The sequence below is a fragment of the Anoplopoma fimbria genome, chromosome 21, assembly GCF_027596085.1.
Source record: "Anoplopoma fimbria isolate UVic2021 breed Golden Eagle Sablefish chromosome 21, Afim_UVic_2022, whole genome shotgun sequence".
Lineage (NCBI taxonomy): Eukaryota > Metazoa > Chordata > Actinopteri > Perciformes > Anoplopomatidae > Anoplopoma > Anoplopoma fimbria.
Window position 1 is genome coordinate 19,578,252 of NC_072469.1, and position 21,373 is coordinate 19,599,624.

Below are 21,373 nucleotides of genomic sequence, written 5' to 3' on the forward strand. Positions count from 1 at the left end.
TTGATGGACAGAGGCTGAGCTGAGAGGCTCGGATACACACACACACACACACACACACACACACACACACACACACACACACACACACACACACACACACACACACACACACACACACACACACACACACACACACACACACACACACACACACACACACACACACACACACGAAGCGCTAGGCGTGGGAAACATAACACACACACAATGTAACCCTGACACACCCTTATCAATCAGGTCAATTGATTATACAGGCATAGACAAAGCCTTTCAGCGTGTCCTCTCCTCTCTTTCTCTGTTGCTGACCATTAGCAGCCCGATCATTTGACATGTCCGAGTGGCCTTTGAGACTGTGTGGGGTAAATATGAGCGGTGGCAGAGGATGAGGGCCGCGTCAATTTATCAACAAACCCTCCGAGCAGTGAGCGATACCAAGGTGGGCTGAAATCCTCTCCGTCTATGTCGAACGCTGGTCGTGGGGTTCTAAACTGGGAAACTCACTTTAAAAGGAGGCAAACAATATTACTAATATAGGGGTCTTTACTGTTTCAAAAATATGTGGCCGGAAATGTATTTTGTGTCTGGTAAACATAAGCATCTACAGTTTTGCATTTGGTCACTAGAACTAAATGCGAGAAATGAGAGAAATCATTTTCTCAATAATATGATAGTGAACAGTACTTATAAATAACTCCCAGATGCAGGTTCATTGCTTTAAACAAACGTCCAGAATCCATACATCAAATTATCCTCAATAAAACAAAGAAAAGCAGCAAATCGTCACATTTGAGAGGCTGAAACCAGCCAATGTTTTTGCTTTTATGTTTGATAAATTACTTAAAATAATAAATAAATACTACAAATAATACAACTTTCTGTTAACGGACTACTCAATAAATGTGTATAATTAAATCAAACTGCCTTTTGAACTGCACAATGTGTATACACTTGTGGTACTCTTCTTGCTGTAATGTATGTAGGTAACAATTAATTATATTAGCTTGGTTATGTAATAAACAAAAGGGCCTGTACCAATGATGCAGGAAAAAAGGATTGCCTTTTATTTTGAAGTAATATGCATCTTAAATGCTTCACAAGTTAACACAATGGCCTCAGGAGAAAGATGAGAGGGACACAGAAGGGAGGAGGGCTGAGGTAAGGCGAGGGAAGACGGGGGGGGAAACGGAGGAACAGGAAGTAAGGGGGAAAATAATCCGCCCAGGCCTAGCAGGAATTCCCCTGTGCAGTTTCCTGCAGGATTTCTGACCAGCCATTGTGTATGTATGGATGTATGTGTGTATGTATGTGTGTGTGTGTGTGTGTGTTTCCTGCAGGCCTTTTCTAAGTGGCCAGAGTGGGGATCTTTTAGCCCCTGCTGTAGTTTGCCTGCAGGGTCTAACATGAGGTGGGTATATATCCAAAGCACATAACAAATGTATGAGTGGATGTGTCGACACACACACACACACACACACACACACACACACACACACACACACACACACACACACACACACACACACACACACACACACACACACACACACACACACACACACACACACACACACACACACACACACCAATCTCTGACCCTGTAGTGTGGATGGAGAGTGTGCATGCGTGCGTGTGTGTGTGTGTGTGTGTGTGTGTGTGTGTGTGTGTGTGTGTGTGTGTGTGTGTGTGTGTGTGTGTGTGTGTGTGTTAGCTAGAGAGAAGTGGGATACTCTAACTACTACAAATAAGGCGGTATTAACAAAAGCCATAAACAAAGACACCCAAACACACGCTGGTATTGTTTGAAACAATGACTAAGTAGACAGATAAAACGTCACACAACATGCTAAATGTTCAATTTGGATTCCACTAATTACTTTACGAATGAACACAATGTTTCATGCTTTTCTACCAAAAATAATTAACTACAACTAGAAAAAGATGGAAAGGGGAACTCGAAGCATCAAAGTCTTTTCTGGCAGAGCATCATCAACAAAATCTCTCCGGAGCCGTCTGCATAAACTCAGGGTTATAAATAAATGCAAACTCTCATCAGAACATGAGCATCTCGTTCAGTGGAAATGGAACAATTGTTTGTAAAAAAAACAAGCTTGGTTGAGGAGCTTACTTCTTCTAATTTTAGAGTGGTGGAGCTGACTGTAGGGCCAAGAGACACTTTCAAAATGCATCCATTCCTTCCATTCTTCCTTCCTTCCTCATCTTAAAACACTAAGCTAATAAAATTCCATGGTGCATTATTTAAATAAATAAAAACCCCACTATTTTCATTATTATTTTTATACTAATAAAAATAATCAGCAAATAATTATTACAACTTATAAAAATAGTAAAGAAATAACTGTGCTATCTATATTAGCATTAGGCAGCCATGTCGAATTTGCATCTTTGGTACATTATATCTGATATCTGCCCGCTGTATAAGGTGTTAAACTAATGTGTCGTGGTGTAAAAAGATTTTACCCAAAACTTTTTTGCAGTAAGACGTATTAAACAGGCGGCTAATATGAGAATAGATTTTTTTTTAATTAGAATGTTGCTGGCGCCACTCGTAATACTTACTGTAATGCTTTTCTGCTCAGAGCTTTTAGTTGTGATGTTTCACTGTTGGTTTACATTGTTGATACACAATTTCTTCCTAATGCAGATTCAAAGCATCCCCTTTCTAAATTGAATTGGGATTACTAACACAGTTAGTATGCACTGTGTTGCTGCATTATGCACAGCGGCATAAATATCAGCAACACATTGAGAGTATTTTAGATGACTGAGCAGAATTGTAAGCAAAGTACTGTACGCGATTGAGCCGTAATCTATTACAACATTAAGATACTGTTGTGATTCACATTTGTCAAACAACAACAGTAAACATGTCGGTTTCTTATTTTTGAGGTGGTTTCCGTCTAAAATATTCTCACATACAGTTACCCACTCAAAAGCTCTGGCTCACATGTCGGAGTATGTTAAGTACTTCTACTTGCTTGTTTTATCTAAAGAGCGTTCTTTGTTTGTTGCAATGCACTTTGTGGCGATCCTGTTCGCTATAAGTGCTTGATTAACTCAACACCGACTTCAATATTTGGATCCTGTAAACTCTTCCCTACTCAAGAATGGATGAATTTTCCAAGTGCTGTCCAAACAGGGCACATTGTTGGAGAGTTGGGTGGAGAGAATGACGCTGAACAGAGAACTCTCTGAACCATCTGAACTGTGAAGGGACAGTCATGTGCTTCCTTCAGGTCATTATTTTGTGCTATACTGGGTTGAATATCTCTACCCACCTATTCAAATCTAATACTGGTCTGAAAAAGTTGGAGCTGTAGAATCAACTATCAGAAATGGTGCTGTTTGAGAATGATACAATTTTAGACAATTCAGCTTAAACCCTGTCCCCTGTTTATGACAAGGGACTGATACACATGACAAAAAACATGACTTGACACCTTCTGTAAATTCCGATTTTTCGCAGCCTGTGATTACATGTTCTGCTAACAGCTGTGACTGATTAAGTCAGACTAATGTAGCATTCATTAGAGGCTGCCATCCCTGGTGGGTGTAGGTGGGCTGCAGTCATACCAGCAGCTAAAAAGCCAATCCAAATGCAACTGCTGCTGGGTCTATAAAATACAATTTCAGCACCCACTTGGAAATCAAATTGATTGATGCGTTTTGATGTGTGACAAAATTGAACACTCCCAACTGTCAGGATTGGTAAGCTCAAAACACAACATCTATAGCATATTTTTTTGTTGTCAGGAAAATATTAACTACACATTTGAATAAAGATATCAAATGAATTAATTTCAAGGCCAAACAGGCATTTCGAAACTTTTCAATCCCTTTTTTTCCTCAAATCAATGATTTTTAAGGCCCAAGGAAGACATTTGTTGAGGTTCTGGTTAAATGGCACCTTGTAATAAGGTATCTTAGGATACGATACATCTACCAACCGTAGTAGAGAGCGCTAAAAAATATGTACATTAGTTAATCAAAAACCACGAACCTCTTTTTTCCCCCATTTTTCTTGTTAACTCAAATAATATGCCTTCTACGGCTCCGCTTGTGATAAATATAAATAAATGTTCTGCCAATAAATCCAAAGACTGTCTTCGAAAATGCTCATTATGGAGCCATTATTTGAACCACTGAAAAGTATTATTGATCAATGCTTTTACTGCCAATTTGCCTGTCCCTCCACAGTGTGAGCATGCAATGGTGGGGACGTATGTTTCATTGTTTGGAGGCATAGAGAGGGTTAGATCTGAAGGCTGTCTTACCTTCTTGTCCTTCTCTGGGGGTCTATCCATACACTGAGAGGAAGAGTCACTTAAGCTTTGAGACATACTACCACGGCCCCTGCTCCTTCGCTAAAAGGTAAAGAGGAACTCCAAGTTACTGGATGAAGTCCAAAAAGGAGAGTCTATCATTAAACCAAAAAAAAGACTGATATATAAAAAAAAAAAACGTACTGAAACTAAAAAAGTGAAACTAAAAAAGTGAAACTAAAAAAGGCTAACTGAACTCAAAACTGAAAAACAGTAAAACAGCATCATCACAAGCATTGTTTACAAAAGTGATGGTTATGAAAGAAAGCTTAAAAAAAATTCATGGTGGCAGTATTAAATCAAAATACAAAATATACCTCCACCGTAGAAAAGGACATTCCTTATTTTCAACTTCCATTGACCAAATGTAACCACTTAAGTGTTGAATAATCGTCATGACAACATATTAGAAAAAACAATCAGGATCGGGGGCAACAGAAAAGACCCACACAACCATTAGTTGTGTTTTATTGTTCCTCCTTTGCCAAAACTCAGATCTAAAGCGGCATCATGGGACATTTTTCGAGGGGTCTTGGTTATCGATCCCAGTCCAAGTCAGCTTGCTCTTGCTCATGGTATCGGTTGCCATGGTGATAAAGAACTACATCCTCAAATTACAGCCAAATTACCTCCAGGCATAGATCAAGGCTCGTGTTTACACAGTCTATTCAAAAGTACGGATCTATGACCAGAGTCTGTTTCTTTTGGCATTTCATGTAAAACTCACTCTCCAAGGCAACACGATGCACCATGGGATAAATCCTCCTCCTCTGGCCTCACATACAGCTCATTGTCTGATTCACATGGCAATCTCCTTTATTTAAAAGGGTCTAAATCTGGATTTCTAAACTGACAAATCATTTAGTGTTCCTATTGAAAAAAACTTGATTATCATTCAACCTCACAGGACAAGTCTGAAAAAAATAAACTTGTACCAGTGTATCAGGCAAACTTAATTTACTCTGTACCTTTTTCAGAGATCATTCAGGGAGCTTTGTAATTTTTTCAATTAAATGAATTTAATTTAACTGCGGTTTTTTTTGTTTTTTTACTGCTAAAGACAATTTGCTTTGAAAGTTGTGAGAGAAGGTTATCCAACAAGGTTTGCCACTTTGAGCACTGTCACTGAAGCTGTTTGAAACCATATGCAGCTGTGTGCCAGTAACATCCAGTGTAGATTATTTGGAAAAAAAGTAAAGCCGATGCATCAACGCGCCGTTAACACTCCTTAGAAATAAGGGGAAATTATTCTTACATAGTCTTGATGGAATCAACGACAAACAAGGATAATCTAAGTTTGAAATTAGATTTGGATACTGACGGAGTCCAGCCAAATACCATATGTTGCTAACATGCCGTAAACATCCATCAAGTGGTATTTCATGAAACCCACTCTGCTAACAACATTGCTTTCCTTATCATTGATTCCCTCTGGTACATTTCTGTCATCCATACAATCCCAACTTAATGACATTATGCCACAGCGTCCAAAGCCATTCATACACGATCAATATAACAGCACGAGTCTTTCCATCAGCATTTGTTAACATTGCAAAATGTCATCTATCTGTGTGTGTGTGTGTGTGTGTGTGTGTGTGTGTGTGTGTGTGTGTGTGTGTGTGTGTGTGTGTGTGTGTGTGTGTGTGTGTGTGTTTACACTATAGAGTCTGTCCTGTGTTTCAATCCTACCACTGTTCCAGGTATCATAATAGTTAAGTCACGCTCCTGTTTTTTCATATTTGTGTCCCTCCAGCAACTAATGCAGAGTGTATACATGTGCATACATGTGTATACATGTGTATACCTTGCAATAGGTTGTTAACTAAGAAGTGGAACAAAATCAGGAACGTAACAAGGCGCCTCTCCAGTAAATGCGTGTACTGAAAACACATTCTCTCTGCATATCCAGTTGTTGCATTTGTGTGTTGATATGCCTATAATTTTCATTCTTCTCTTATCTGATTGAATTCTTCTTGACAATGGGCCAGCTATCCACCAATCAGGTTTGCATTATGCTGGTCGCATAGTCAGACTACAAAAGATAAGGTAGCAATCATGGACAAGAAACCAGCAAGTGAATGCAAAGAAATCAAAAGGACGATGCCGATATGTTTTGGTTTAATTTTCGGGCACCCTGCCTCCCTTCTCGGCTCTCTGTGTCGGTGTTTTACCGAGAGCCAGGCTCTCTCTGATAACTGTAAGTTATAAATTCCTTCGAGGGAAAAAAAACTATTTGGGAAAAAATAAGAAAAGGAAACTGAACATAATAAATTAATCGGATTTCAAAGTGCCTTATATACCATCTAGAAAAAGGAGTAGAAAATCGTATCCAACAGCGCTAAACTTGCAATGCAACTTTTTTTTATCAAAACCATGTGTCCAATTTAAAAATCAGCCCAAAAGCCACTTCTACTACTGTTGACCAAATAATACAATTCAACTGACAGGACAGGTATGTTGGAAAGCTAAGAAGTAAATAACTGAAATGTTACTTTCCACAATTTGAAACACATAAATAATGATAAAGCCTGATTAGACTTGTTGGACCTTACAGTGAAAACCAGGCTCATTGGTCCAGTGAAAGAGGAAGCAGATGGGGGAGGAAAGATAGATTGTGGGAAAGGGGGCAGAGAACGGAAGCTGATTTAAGGAGGGAGATGGCCAAGCAGGAAAGAGGAACCCGCAACGAAAGAAAGTACAAAAGATAGAGGAAGGAAAGAGGAGCGTAGTAGTGTATAAGAAGAACAAGGATGAGAAGGGCTAACGGAGGTAGAGGCTCAAGAAAGAGAAGAGGGTAGAGGTGATGGTGGGTCATCTCTCAGTGGCAGCAGAGAAGTAACAAATCATTCACAAGATGAAACGTATTTCCCACTGTGTTACAGGTGAAACAATATGTGTATGTTATGTTTACATAGTCATAAATCCTAATTAAAATATTTAATAGAGAGGAAACCTTCAAGACACTCTCATGCATATAGATGTAGTCAAATACAACAAACACGGCTGCCCTCAATACATATACAAGTCAATGTGTTTCATACTTAAAACTATATAAAACTGGGATCAATGCTTAGTTATAAAGGAAAGACGGATGGGAAAAAGTAAAGTGTATGCATGAGCCTAATACAAACTTGTATGTTAATACTATCCTATTTACAAAAACACAAGCTAGCTCCTCAGTTAATTGGTGCAATAAATAATTCATCATCTTCAACTTAACACATAAAAATCTAACTTTTATTTTACATGTGCTGAAGTGGTTATGGCTACAAAAAGGAATCAGTTGAGAAGAACGACATATTGTCTAGTGATGTGTGAAGTTGTGGTTTAGAGCCATTTGTAGAATTTGATAAAAACAAAATATGAGTTCACTTACCAATTTGCTGTGGTGGTACTTGCAATATCCACAGTACTTGACATTGTCTGCGTCCGATCCTTGTTCCTCACATAACAACCCCGCAAACTGGGCACTGTGTCAGAGCGTAGTGTGAAGCAAATTAAAGAGATGTGTAAAAATAAATTCAGAAAACGAGAATACAGTCTTCAACATTTACGTGTAACGTTGTTAACACAATAAGAATCACAATGCCAACACGTGAGGTGAAGGGATTTTAGCTCAAAAGTATATCAAATCTTCTGGTCTTTACTTGAGTATGAGTGAAGAACTGAAGACACAATCTCCTTCTTTGTCTAGTGAGGTTAATGTGATGTGAGGGGGTCTCACCATGTGACATGGAAGGCCTGCCTGCAGCCATGTTTGTTGCAGGTCATACAGGCTCCAGTGGCTGCTTTACTCTCTCTGCCCTGGTCCTCACATATGTAACATGTCTACACACATACACAAAATAAACACACACACATACAGTTAAGAAATTGTATTTTAATAACGGACTTAGTCCCCCATAATAACACTGTATTTATGCAATTTTTGTGAAATGTTATAATTCATATATACATTTATTTTTACCTTGTTGTAGCGATCATGTGGCACAGACTGGAGAACTATTGGCTCCATAGTTGAGACATTGGCGAATTCCACTTCAGGTATGTAAAGGGCACAAACTACATGGGCCCAGCCTGCAAAGACACAACAAAAAGCAACCATCAACTGCTGCACATATATGACAGCAAAAGGTAGTTTGTGACAACATGTCAGGCTTTACATGAAGATGTTAAACCATCTGTGAATATTTTGAATAGGGATAAGAGTGCACAGAATTGCTGTTAATTATCCACTTGTTGGTTGCAAGTTGCATGAACTGATGACCTGAACAATACAACACTGCTTCATACATTTCAAACAGAATTTTATCAGCTTGGTAAAACTAAAAACGTCCCTTTTCCTGCACATTCTTTTAGGGTTATAACTCATGGCACAAGGCTCAAGTGTCTCCACTATTAGTGAAGATAAAATAAAGCCTTCAGACTCTGTAAAGCGCAGCACAAACCAAAAGTTGCAATGTGAACCCAAAATGGAGAAGACCAGAAGGCAATGATAGATAATACTTCTTTGGCCCAATCCCAAAGAACCAAACACAGCCTTAATTTGGTCTGGAATAGGGATGTCAAAAAATAAACTGTCCAACTGACAACTAGAATTTATTTATTTTTTTAAAGGAGAGGCTTGTCACCTAAAGGAGAATAGTTGGTCCACCTTAAAAGGTCAGCCCACCTTAAGTGAGCCTGAGTTGTTGCTAACTTCAGGGCTGACCTTCTTCACTTTAATCAGCATGTTGCAGGAGGCTGTCAAGACACAGGAACTAGGCCTGGGTCTTGAGGAGATATAACATTTAACCTAAGCACTAATCTTGTCTGTTAACGATTAATACTCGATTTAGAAGGGTCGGCTATCGGTCAGAGAAAAATTATAAATTGGCATCCCTAGTCTGGAGTAAGTATTAATATGTCAAATTGCAGTTTTGCTCTACATTCACACATAAAACATAAATTAAACTTGAGTTCAACTTTGAAATGCTGAGTCGTAAATGTTTTAATTTGCAACTTGGTAGTTAATCTATCCAAGTAGCAGTTTATTGAGCCCTAACACACACAGCTGCCTGTCAGTGAAGACAAACTGGGGGCGGTGGAATGACAGTGGGGCATGGTGGAGTGGCAGCAAAATTGACGACGGTGCTGAGGAGGAGCAGAAGGCGGTCAACGGGAGGTCAAATGGAGGTGGGAGTCTCCTGCCAAGCTGGAGGTGTCTGTTTTACTCCCGTAGCGGAAACAAAAACAGGCTTAAACTTACAGTTGAACCCCTGACCTGCCTTTGACCTGGTGAGCGGGACAGGGGTAAGGAGGGCAGAGGGCGGGACGGATGGGAGGCAGCGGGTGTGAAATGGGGGGTATGTTGTTGTTTTGAAGTCCCTCCAAGAATCTGGAAGAGGCCTATAAAACAGGACTATAAAAGTGGCGCAGCCTTCCTCCTCAAACTAAGCTTCCACAGTGTTAGACCCTAAAAACCCAACAAAGCATCTCTTTACAAACATGGCTTCAGCCCAGAAGTTATCAAAGTCCAATGTGGAGACAATAAGCTTCAATATGTTTATAACAAAGTGTGTTTTGATTTGAATGAAAAAAATAAACTTTATGAGTTTCTCTGCTAAACCTAAGTAAAACCATGAAATCGGGTAAAAAAACAAGACCAACTTTGTTTCATGTTGTTCTTACTGCATTATTCACAGTGAAGCCACATCTGTACAATCAAAATATGCTCAAGAGTGGCAGTATTCAGCTCTAATTTGCTATAACACATATCTAATATTTCTTAGCACTGACTTGTAGGAGGTGAACTTGATGCTGATGTTAAAGTGCACTTGTTTCCATTAAAGCCCCTTAAAAAGATATGGATGGGTCAATCATTTCAAGTTTTTGGTTTATTTTCTTTAAACCCCTGCTATAAAGAGGGCACCAATATTTATTGGGTTTATACAACTAAATAAGTAAAAAAAGAGGCCAGGACAAGCAGCTGTAAACTTCTGTCTCCATCTATGTCTTTTTTTTTGTCTCTGTCTGCTATATGTTAAGATACTAGATCAAAAACCCATTGGAGACTAATCCCTTTACTCTGCTTTATTACTGTCCCACCTGAAATAACAGCAACTACCACACAGATCAACAAGTGAAGAGGAACTGACAAGAGCGGAGAAAACGGACGGCATGGGGAAAGAGACGGTGAGAGAAAAATGGTGGAGGAAAAAGAGAGAGAGAGAGGGGTCATGGGAAGGGTAAAATAAAAGAGAAAGTAGTAAAACGGTGTGTGTTAGTGTTGTCCTGATGCCTCCCTGCAGGCCTGGACACAATCCCACAGCTGTGCCTCTCTCCCCGACTGACTCGAACACACACACACACAAACACACAGTCACATACACACAGAATATTTACAGTCTCCACCAAACTGACCTCCCAATGAACCCAGAGAGGAGACTCCTCACAGGCCATGCACTATACCCATCCTGGCCCGCCCCCTCATAAACACACACACACACACACACACACACACACACACACACACACACACACACACACACACACACACACACACACACACACACACACACACACACACACACACACACACACACACACACACACACACACACACACACACACACACACACACACACACACACACACACACACAACAAACAGCAACATAACTCTCCCAGCACGCTCACACCCCTTAAACTTGCCGGTGACATGCAATTAATGACAAAATACACAAGAGGCTCACCACAGTTGTCTCTCTGTGTGTGTGTGTGTGTGTGTGTGTGTGTGTGTGTGTGTGTGTGTGTGTGTGTGTGTGTGTGTGTGTGTGTGTGTGTGTGTAGCTGAGAGGGATTCTACCTCCGTTGTCTGTCCTCTTGAGGGCTCCATCTTTGTGGGGACACAGCTCACATCTCTGTGGGTAAAGAAGAAACAACGGGTCAGACACAAACGGTCCACCTCGTCTACTAAAGGACAGGTAAAAAAATATATAATATAATAATATGACAAACATTCCACTCTGTGAGATAAAACTGGCAAGTGGCCCTGATTTATGGCACAAGGCCAGAAACTCCACAGGGTGACACCCTCACTATGTGCCACCTAAGGCTGTATACATACACACACAGATAAATTACCTTTAGTAAAGTGATCTGGTTATTGTTGTATTTCTCCCCCAATCTCATTTCTTAAATGCCATGTAAATGAGAACTGATAACTTGTTTTAACATCAGGTTAGGGGGAAACTAGTTATTCTGCTGAATTTCTGAAAAAAGAGATATTGCCCTGTGCACACACATGAATACAGCAAGTCAGCCGATCATTCCTAGCACCTGTATCAACAGATACGCGAGTAAATCTTGTCCTGACATAATCTCGACAGGTCCTTAGAAGTTTGCAGAGGTCATATTAAGTTGAAACTCAGCAAGTCATACAAGTTTAGTGGCTGTTGCACCAAGTTTTACAAAAAGAAGAAGTAAAATATGAAAGCTCTTCTGTTCAGTACTAAGTTAAATGATTCAAAGCTAAAAACTGGTCAAATCAGCAATTATTTGAAATGCATCGCTTTTCAAGGCCATGTTCTTGTCTGGGCAGTTACATTTTCAAGAGTTGTTATGATGCAGACTAGATAGCTATTTGTTTGCCATAATATGACACACACAAATAAAATGTATTTGACAGGGTTGGTAAACTGAACACACCCAAACAGCGTTTAAGATAATCTTTTATAAAGCTTTTCAATCCGGATTAAATGTAATTTGGTGAAATATGATGGTAACTGGTGCAGAATACAGACTGTTGGACAGGCTGGCTAAGGTCAAAAGACAGCAGGACATGCCATAGAAAGGCGGTTGCTCCACAAAAATCAGCAGGTAGGTCAGTGAAGACCTCTAATATAATTTATCTAGTTACATTGCCTTTGATACTGCAGCTTCTGCCAAGCTGTATAGATTTAAGATGAAACGATAGTCATGGTGGGTTTTACAACAAATTCTCAAGTCAAGCAATGTTACTATTTTAATACAATACATTACAATTTCTTCTTAGGTTCCCTGTTTTAAAAAAAAACAAAGGAGGGATCTATTAACCCATTTGTGCCCTCAGCTGGATATTTTAATTTTGGAAATTTTCTTTGGTGGAAATGTTCTCTGGGCTTGCCTAAGCAGAAATCGATTTCGATCGATTTTTTTTAACATTACACATGGGATGACTATTTTTGCAATGTTCTTAACTATATTTCAGGAATAAATGGTGGTCCCATGTGCCCAAAGACTAGATATAGTCTGATAAGTAAATGGATCCATCTCAGAAACTACAAGGACCACAGTCAAGTATTGTTAAAAAAAAAACATTTGATACACATATAAAAGTGGGATTTTTCATGTGATCTAAAAATGTAGTACTGTTAGACATTTGCCCAAAGTATGTCTGTACCATATTTCAAGACTTTAGACTAGGGCTGCCCCCTCTTAGTCGATAAGTCGACTATCGGGTCGCTTTGGTCTCAGTCGACTCAGATCGCTCTAGTCGATTTGTTATTCATTATGCTTTTTTCATGCTTAATGACTTATTTACAAGAAAATTCAGAACACATCTCTGGTAAACAAGTGTTAGACGACTAAGGCTACATCGAAATTGATACTTTTTTTAATCTATTTTTTACGCAGAGTGATCCCTGGATGATCTTCTTCCCCACGAGTGCTTCAGCATCGTTTTAGAAATGATATTAGTCCATTCTAACACTAATGAAATCAAATATCACATATGCCCTCTCACATGCTCTTGCTCTGTGCGCTAGCAGACTGCTCCCCACTACTGCTCAACCAATCAGTGAATTGAAGAAGGATCAGAAATAACCTTCTTCAGTTGTTTGATTGGTTAACTTTGTGGCACATTGTAACGCTGTGCTAGGTTGAGCGAATCTGTAGATGAAGTCGAGCATTTAGAGTGACGAGGTTCAGAAAGAGAGAGAGAAGAATTGTGTGCTATTGTGCAGCAGTCTGCCAGCAGCATATGAACTAACTGAGTTATAGGGGTTAATATTGTGCATAAATATACCATATAACAGACTTATCTTCTCAAAACAAAATATATTTTTTTGCCTGCATTGATAATCATCTTCGAAATATAATTGATGTGCTTGCAAATATATATTCTGTGCTCTAAATCTCCCATGGCTCACTCAGGAATGAGGCACAAATATAACATTATGTTGCATATAAATGCATGGTGACATTTGACTTGTTATTTTGGTCATAATGCTGTTATTATTGTTAGGACTGCCATGACCCTAGCGACAAGTCCCAAACCTCCGTGGGGATCCTGACAGTGATTGTTGAAGACGGTGTGATTTCTCCTCACTTGCTGTACCTTGAGTCTACAGCTACTGCAAACGTTTTGGAAGGGACTAAAATGATGGATGAAGACCATGACAACCTTCTGCATGCCATGTTCCTACTCTTTGGACTTATTTACGCCCCTGAATTTGGAGTACCCGGAACAACTGAAGACCACTTGTGAGTTTATTGAAAGAGTGCTTCTCTGACTTGGACATAAATCCTTAAATCTAAAAAAAACAATCACTTAAAAATCTTTAGAGGCAGTGAGTGACTTCACAATATGAATGGCAAGTTACAAGTTGGGTCAGGAGGAGACCTTTACTTGAACTCTAGTTCTTTGAGGAAGTTCATGTCAAGATTAAGACCTAGTGTGGGAAACTATTTTTTTTCCTGTAAAAAAAAAAAAGGATAGCTTGGTTGGCAGCAGCGGCAGTTCCTAGGATTTAAGTACAAAAATCTGTCATTTTTATTCAAACTGTCACTTTACACTAACAGTTGAATATTGGACAGATTTTCTGTGAAAAAAACAAGTTCCTCTGTCACCTCTTGGTGATCGTAGTTGCATTTGCAAGATTCCACCTACCAGTAGGAAAACCACCATTCTAAGCAGAGGAGTTTTTAACGCAATGTTCTGTTACTGCATTGCCTACTTCTCCCCTCAAATGTTTTCAGTGACAGTTTGAGCAAATAAAAGTTATATTTAATGTTATAAGACTGATATTGTTAAAAAGACGGACAATAGTATTTAGTATTATTTAGTATTTAGTAAACAATAATCTGCATTCCAACAAAATGCATTTTTCAATTGTTTACATCATAATTTGGCAGCATGTTGAGCATTTTTAGTACTAAGTTTGACAACATGTTTTACAGAACAAATAAACTCTTTCAATTTTTCCACATATTGGACAACATAACATTTCAAGAGATGTGTTCCAACGCTTTTGAACAGACTTGCTGATAATTCAAGACACAACCTGTTGTCTTGGCACATTTCTAAATGATGGCTCTGCACAAGAGCATGAGGTCCACCATCTTTCGCCTGACAGTCCTGTTATTCCAGGAGTTTACTCATAAATGATGAATAGATAGATAGATAGATTCTGTGACTCACCACACGAGCTGCTCTCTCCTGAGATTCACACTTTCTGCAGAACCACGGACCAGTGGGCACCTGTACGATTCCATAGCAGGCTGAGGAGAGACAGAGGGGGGCGTTAGAGTTTAGACTACATTTTATACCAAAGAAGAAAATTACGCTATGATAATGAAACCACACAAGCCCTGACTACACTTGATAAAATCTTTACAATATGACACAATCTACACGTCCAATGCATTTTTACAAATGCCAGAAGGAAAACTGGAGATTAAACTGGTTTGAATGCAGAACTGAACAGTGTTTTGATGTGACAGACCATTGAACACACTGATGTTGTTTTCATACCACTCTACTGACAGCTGAGATTGTTTGCCTGCACTACAACCTATTTTAGGCCCCAGGAGAGAAAGGGAGAATCACTGGTAATAAATTGTTAATGTCAACACATATAGGCATCAATGATGATTACGTTAATGTTGGCAAGCGTTTTACACCATACATAAAGAGACTGCATTCAAATAGCCAACGATACTTGACCTCATCCACACATTTCTATGAAAAAGTCAAAAGAATGGTTGACAGCTGCATTTTAGATTACATGATACCAAATGCTCAAACTATGACAGGTATAAGTAACTTTTTTTTTATTATCTTTTTTTTTTTATTTAATCACTGCTGTGCGGATGCTACATGAACAGGGTCGGAGAGGACTGATGTCTCTTTACTTTAATACATTCTCCGTTCTTGTCAAATCTTAATATTTTGACACCGTATTGGCAAACAATATGATTTCCAAAACGGACTGCAACGTCAAAACCCCGTTGAGTTCTTTCACCTTAAGGCTAATTTCACTGATACTTATGCGACTCTGATTCAAAGTTGCAGTTCAGGCGTTGCTACCCTAAATACAGCAGCACTACCCAAAATAGCTTTTCTCTACACATTTTCAGATTATCTCAGCTCGGACCAGAGCCCATAATCCAATAGAATAAACTGCTATAATCTAGGTCTCTGAGAACAAAAAAAACCCAAAGGTGACGTCAAATGAAGAAACTGGTGACCACTGACCAGACAAAACAAGAACCAGTTGGATAGGATATTCTGCACACACTGCATACTTTTTAATAATTATGGCTGGCTGATCAAATCAATTAAAAACAACCAATGTGGCATATAGAGAATGGAAATGCTTTGATGCTATTTTCTCTAAGAAAGTTTGGACTCTCTCTCAGTCCCGGGGAAGCATGCATGTCTCGCCTGGCTCTCTTTGGATGCATCTCTGGATTAACTATTTTGACAGATATCTAAAAATCGATATTTTAAATTTAAATTTTTTACGAGTCCAAATTTTTTTTGAAATTAGCCAGTCATTCGATATTGTTGAATGTTGCTAGTTAATATATTAATATGTTTTCATTTAAAAGAGGCTGTCATAACTGTTGTTCAGGGACCGCTCTGGACAAGGTAACGCATGAAATGACAGCGCTGTCTTTTCTTAACTAATACAGTACAGCTTGTCTGCAAAGTGATGGTCACAGTGAACTACGTCCACTTCTGTACAGAGCCTATGGTACATAGGGAAACCGTGAATGTGTGTACGGTTCCAATCCTTAGTACTATTAATGAATCAGTAGTTATAATCCAGTGATCTCATATACATTATAATGAAATGGGCTATTCTGCATAATGACTACTTGTACTTTACTTTACGTACATGTTGACTTTTATACCTATGTACTTTCGTTATGGTTTTCAATGCAGGACTTTTACTTGGAACAGAGTATTTCTACACTGTAGTATTGCCACTTTTTACTCAAGTTCAGATCAATGTACTTCATCCACCACTGCTTAAAACCAGCAAGGAGAAAGCGGTTTGTTATTTTACCTCGGTTGGGATAAAATGCAATTTGATAACATCTGGGTTTTGCAAAATATGTAACCACTGGCTCACAGACATGCTCCTGTCAGAACTACTTACGAGGACCAAACACTGACAAATTGTTACAAAACAACCCGTGTTAAAAGTGTGAATACATTGAAACGCTTCATGGTTCAGCATTGCTGACACTTCACATGGTTTACTATATCCCCCTCGACACATGGCCAGCTGTTATACTTGTAAACACTGGACGTCATCCTCTGAGTCATTTAGGGTGAGCAGTGCATCACTGCCACAATACTAGGAGCTTTGCAGATCAATGTTTACGGGGGCGGCTGTGGCGTAGTGGAGAGCAAGGTAGTTCTCCAATCAGAGGGTCGGTGGTTCGATACCCGGCTTCGGCAGTCGATGTGTCCTTGGGCAAGACACTTAACCCCAAGTTGCTCCCGAAGGCTTGCCATCGGTGTGGACTGGATGATGAATGTTAGTTAGAGTCTGATGGTGGCACCTTGCATGGTAGCCTGTCATCAGTGTGTGAATGGGTGAATGATATGTAATATACTACTGATTGTAAGTCGCTTTGGATAAAAGCGTCTGCTAAATGACTGTAATGTAATGTAATGTTTAGTTGCTTGAACTGTTCCAGCTCTAATAAGTTTAAGCAGTTTTTCTCTATTATTCATTTGGCTGTGTCATATATATACATATATATACATATATATATGTCATATATACACATATATATATGACACAGCCATATATATATGTGTATATGTATATATATATATATATATATATATTTGACAAAAACAAATCCATGCAAGCTTTCCCGCGAAGTTTAGACCTCCATCCCTCTCTGTGTCCCACATGACAGCTTCTGACAGGAATACAGGAAATAAAAAAACAAAAAAATGAGCAGGTCTCTCTCTCTCTCTCACTACAGCAGATTTAAACGACGCAAAGTTATATCTCCCGAGCAGGACCAGTGGACAGTGGACAGCCCAGCGGTGGAGCCTGAGCCTGACCCCGGAGGAGGAGGAGGAGGAGGAGGAGGAGGAGGCTCCATAACCTTGCAACAACACTGCGCTAGCTAGCCTGTGAAGCTAAATGCTAACTCGTAGCCGACCCAGCTCAGCTCACCTTGATGCACGGCGACGTTGCAGCCGTGTCCGTCGCAGTACACCAGAGGGTTTTCCGCCCAACCCCTCTCGTCGGAGCATACACAGCAGCCGCCGATCATCTCCTTCATATTATTCGTCGACAACTCGTCGTCCGCCGCCAGACAACGCTCGCCGGAGACCATCTATGAAGAAAGCGGACATGCGGAAGAAATACGATGCAGAGATAAAGAGAAACCCTCCGAAGACGCTGCTCGTCCCGCCTCTACGTCAAATTAAGTCCCTCTCGGTCGAAATGTCATGTTTTGAAGGTATTTACGTCCCTGTTCGACAGCGTATTTCTCACCAAAACATCCACTTCACGGCGCGACGGTGAGGAGAAGAGGTGGGGGCGGGGCGGGGGGTTCTTCGAAGAGAACCGGAAGTGCGTCATGACGTCGGCTGCGTGTCCGTACGTGCCCCATGTGACCGGAAGTAGAAGACGGATGTGATTGGTTGGTGAAGGCACACGTTGCTTTTTGGTTCCAAAAGTCGGTTTTTGAAAGTTTGTAGCAAAGATACTTCACTGTCAGTACTGTAGCAACATGCAGGTAGGTAAAGATATGGTTTTACTGACAAAGAACTATTAAAAAGCAGAATGTTTTGAAAACTGATGTGAATGTTGGACTGTGTTTTAAAAAATAATAATGTGTTTATAAGCTAGGACTGTAATTTAATAGTAATAATAATCAATAATCAATCCTTTATTAGTCCCACAATGGGGAAATTATTTATGCAGGTAGGTAAAGATATGGTTTTACTGACAAAGAACTATTAAAAAGCAGAATGTTTTGAAAACAGATGTGAATGTTGGACTGTGTTTAAAAAAAAAAAAAATGTGTTTATAAGCTAGGACTGTAATTTAATAGTAATAATAATCAATAATCAATCCTTTATTACATTACATTACATTACAGTCATTTAGCAGACGCTTTTATCCAAAGCGACTTACAGGAAGTGTATTCAACATAGGTATTCAAGAGAACTACTAGTCACCAGAAGTCATAAGTGCATCTCCTTTCTTAAACAAGCATCTTGTCCCAAGCATCTGGGACTTTATTAGTCCCACAATGGGGAAATTATTTCTCTGCATTTAACCCATCCCGGAGGAGCAGTGGGCTGCAATGAAGCGCCCGGGGAGCAACTTGGGGTTAGGTGTCTTGCTCAAGGACACCTCGGCATGTTGCCGGTAGAGGGGTTTGAACCACCAACCTTGTGGTTACGGGACAAGCGCTCTACCTCATGTGCCACAGCCGCCACTTTATTCTTGATCTAGATTAGATAAAATAAGATAATCCTTAATTTAGTCCCGCATTGGGGAAATTTGCAGGATTACAGCAGCATAGGTTATAGTGCAAACAAGAGACACAGTAAAAGAAAAACAAGATAAAAAAAACAAGTATTATAAATAAGCAATAAAAACAGTAAAGAATCCACAATAACGGAAATATTATATATACAGACAGAAAACTATTATAACTATAATTGCACAGTGTATTGTATTGCACAGGTTTTTAGTGTCATGTGGTCTACTGGGAGCAGAGTTGGTTTGCTGAGGGGACTAAGGTGAGTTTGTGATGCATAGATCACAGCTTCATTGTAAATAAATGGGAATATCTCTCGTTCCAAATTAAAATTCTGAGTTTTTACTTTCATCATGTTAGATTATTTTTTCGTAAGAGCTTAAAGAACAACAAGGCTAAAAGAGTCCCGCCTTGTACAGGTTTTGTGAAAGGCGCAAAACATGTTGTATTGCCTGTTTCATACTGCCATTCATTGACTGCTGACTCCTCACTCGTTATTTTTGACCGGCCGGTAGGAACTGCGAATGATCACGCGGCTGTGTGCGTCGCCGCAATTTGTAACTTTTAGGGTTTTGCTGAGTGCATCGCCGCAGCTGAAAGCTAACAGAACTACATACAATGCTGACGCTCAGCACAACACTCTATGTCCAGAAACAGTTATTCCCTGCCCTTGCATTGGGTTTCAAGCTCACGTTTACATGGGTATTGTGAAAACAATACACTTGAGACGGAGCTGAGATGCGGTGCAGTCCTTGGCATGGATTAAACTGAGAGTGTATAGGTTGTGAGAGTAAAAAGCACATCTGATAAACTTGCGGTCTAGACAGGAGGGGAAACAATTGTGTGTTGTATTCATTCAATGAAACACTACAGTAATGGTTGTTGCAGACACACCGGTGGACGGATGCACTCAACTGACTGCACCATTCTAGTTTTATTATTCAGTTATCATGTTGGGTTTTGGACTGATTTCTGAAAACAAGACATGAATACATCAGCTTAGGTTCTTGTGAGTGTGACAATCCCTAGCTGCAATCCACTGATTTTACAGAAGAAATAATTAACCAATTAATGTGAAAATGTATCCCCAGAATATGAAATTAAAATAAACATTGCAGGCCTGGACACTGTGTGTGTGTGTGTGTGTGTGTGTGTGTGTGTGTGTGTGTGTGTGTGTGTGTGTGTGTGTGTGTGTGTGTGTGTGTGTGTGTGTGTGTGTGTGTTGTGTGTGTGTTTGTGATGTGTTTTTTGTTTTGTTTAGATGGTTCAAGCAGACTAAACACACAAAACTGCTTAAACTTATTAGAGCTGGAACAGTTCAAGCAACTAAACATTGATCGCATATCATAACACATATCAGTTGTTGCAGTGAAGTATGGACAGCTGCTGTTTTTCCCATCTATGGGATCTTTCTCCATTATATATTTACTTTATCCTATCCTGTAAGAAGCTTTTAAGATCCTTGTCACATCACAATAACACTACTCTAGCCGAACAATGCATATTTGTAATCATGCTCGAGGCTTGGTAATTCATTTTCAAGCTGTAATGCAGAATGTTTTCCAGATGTCATTTATTTGTGTAAATGCATCAATAAATTTCACAATTGTAGGTGTTTTATTAAGTCTCACAAAATTCATTTTATACAGCATTATAATAGTTTGATGATTAAAAAAACATGACATTTATAATTTTATTGTCCATTACAGCACAAAGTAGTGCAAACAACAGCTTTTTTAAACAACAGTTTTTAACAGTTTTGAAGTGGTTGTCACGTCAAAATTTCTTAACCAAACAAAATGGCCCATTCATACAAAAACAATTGAATCACAGTTTATACCTACACTTCTGTACAATCAACGGCTTGGGTTGGATCACATCCTTTCCAAGTAACCAAAATATTTCATGTTTTTCACAATGCCATTTTAACATGATTAAGAATGGCAGAAGAATGTGCAGGCCTAGTGAGCGTAGAGCCAGGAGACATGAGAGACAGCGATTTGAATAGCTTTTCATTTTAAGAATGAATACCCTTTTATCTTTCAAAAAATACTTAATGGGCTTTGCAAATCCTATATCAGGCTGCATATCAGACCTGTCAATATACAGTTTTGTTTTGACAGCTTCCCCATGCCGTTGCCAAGGATGCTCCAGAACACACATGTTCACACACACACACACACACACACACACACACACACACACACACACACACACACAAATGCTATTCCAAGCACTCAGCTGCTGCTTGCATCACCGATTCCT

The 21,373-nt window shown here is 39.5% G+C and overlaps 1 protein-coding gene across 1 annotated transcript in view; it reads right to left on the reverse strand.

The window, feature by feature from the left end:
* Window positions 1-18,161, reverse strand: part of mllt10 (MLLT10 histone lysine methyltransferase DOT1L cofactor) — a 42,456-nt gene extending 24,295 nt beyond the window's left edge. The window contains 7 exon segments of the mRNA XM_054623150.1: window positions 7,717-7,810; window positions 8,065-8,168; window positions 8,308-8,417; window positions 11,187-11,241; window positions 14,781-14,860; window positions 17,788-17,950; window positions 18,112-18,161. Coding sequence (XP_054479125.1) covers window positions 7,717-7,810; window positions 8,065-8,168; window positions 8,308-8,417; window positions 11,187-11,241; window positions 14,781-14,860; window positions 17,788-17,950 — 606 coding nt within the window. The 5' untranslated portion in view covers window positions 18,112-18,161.
* Between the last annotated feature and the right edge of the window lie 3,212 nt (window positions 18,162-21,373).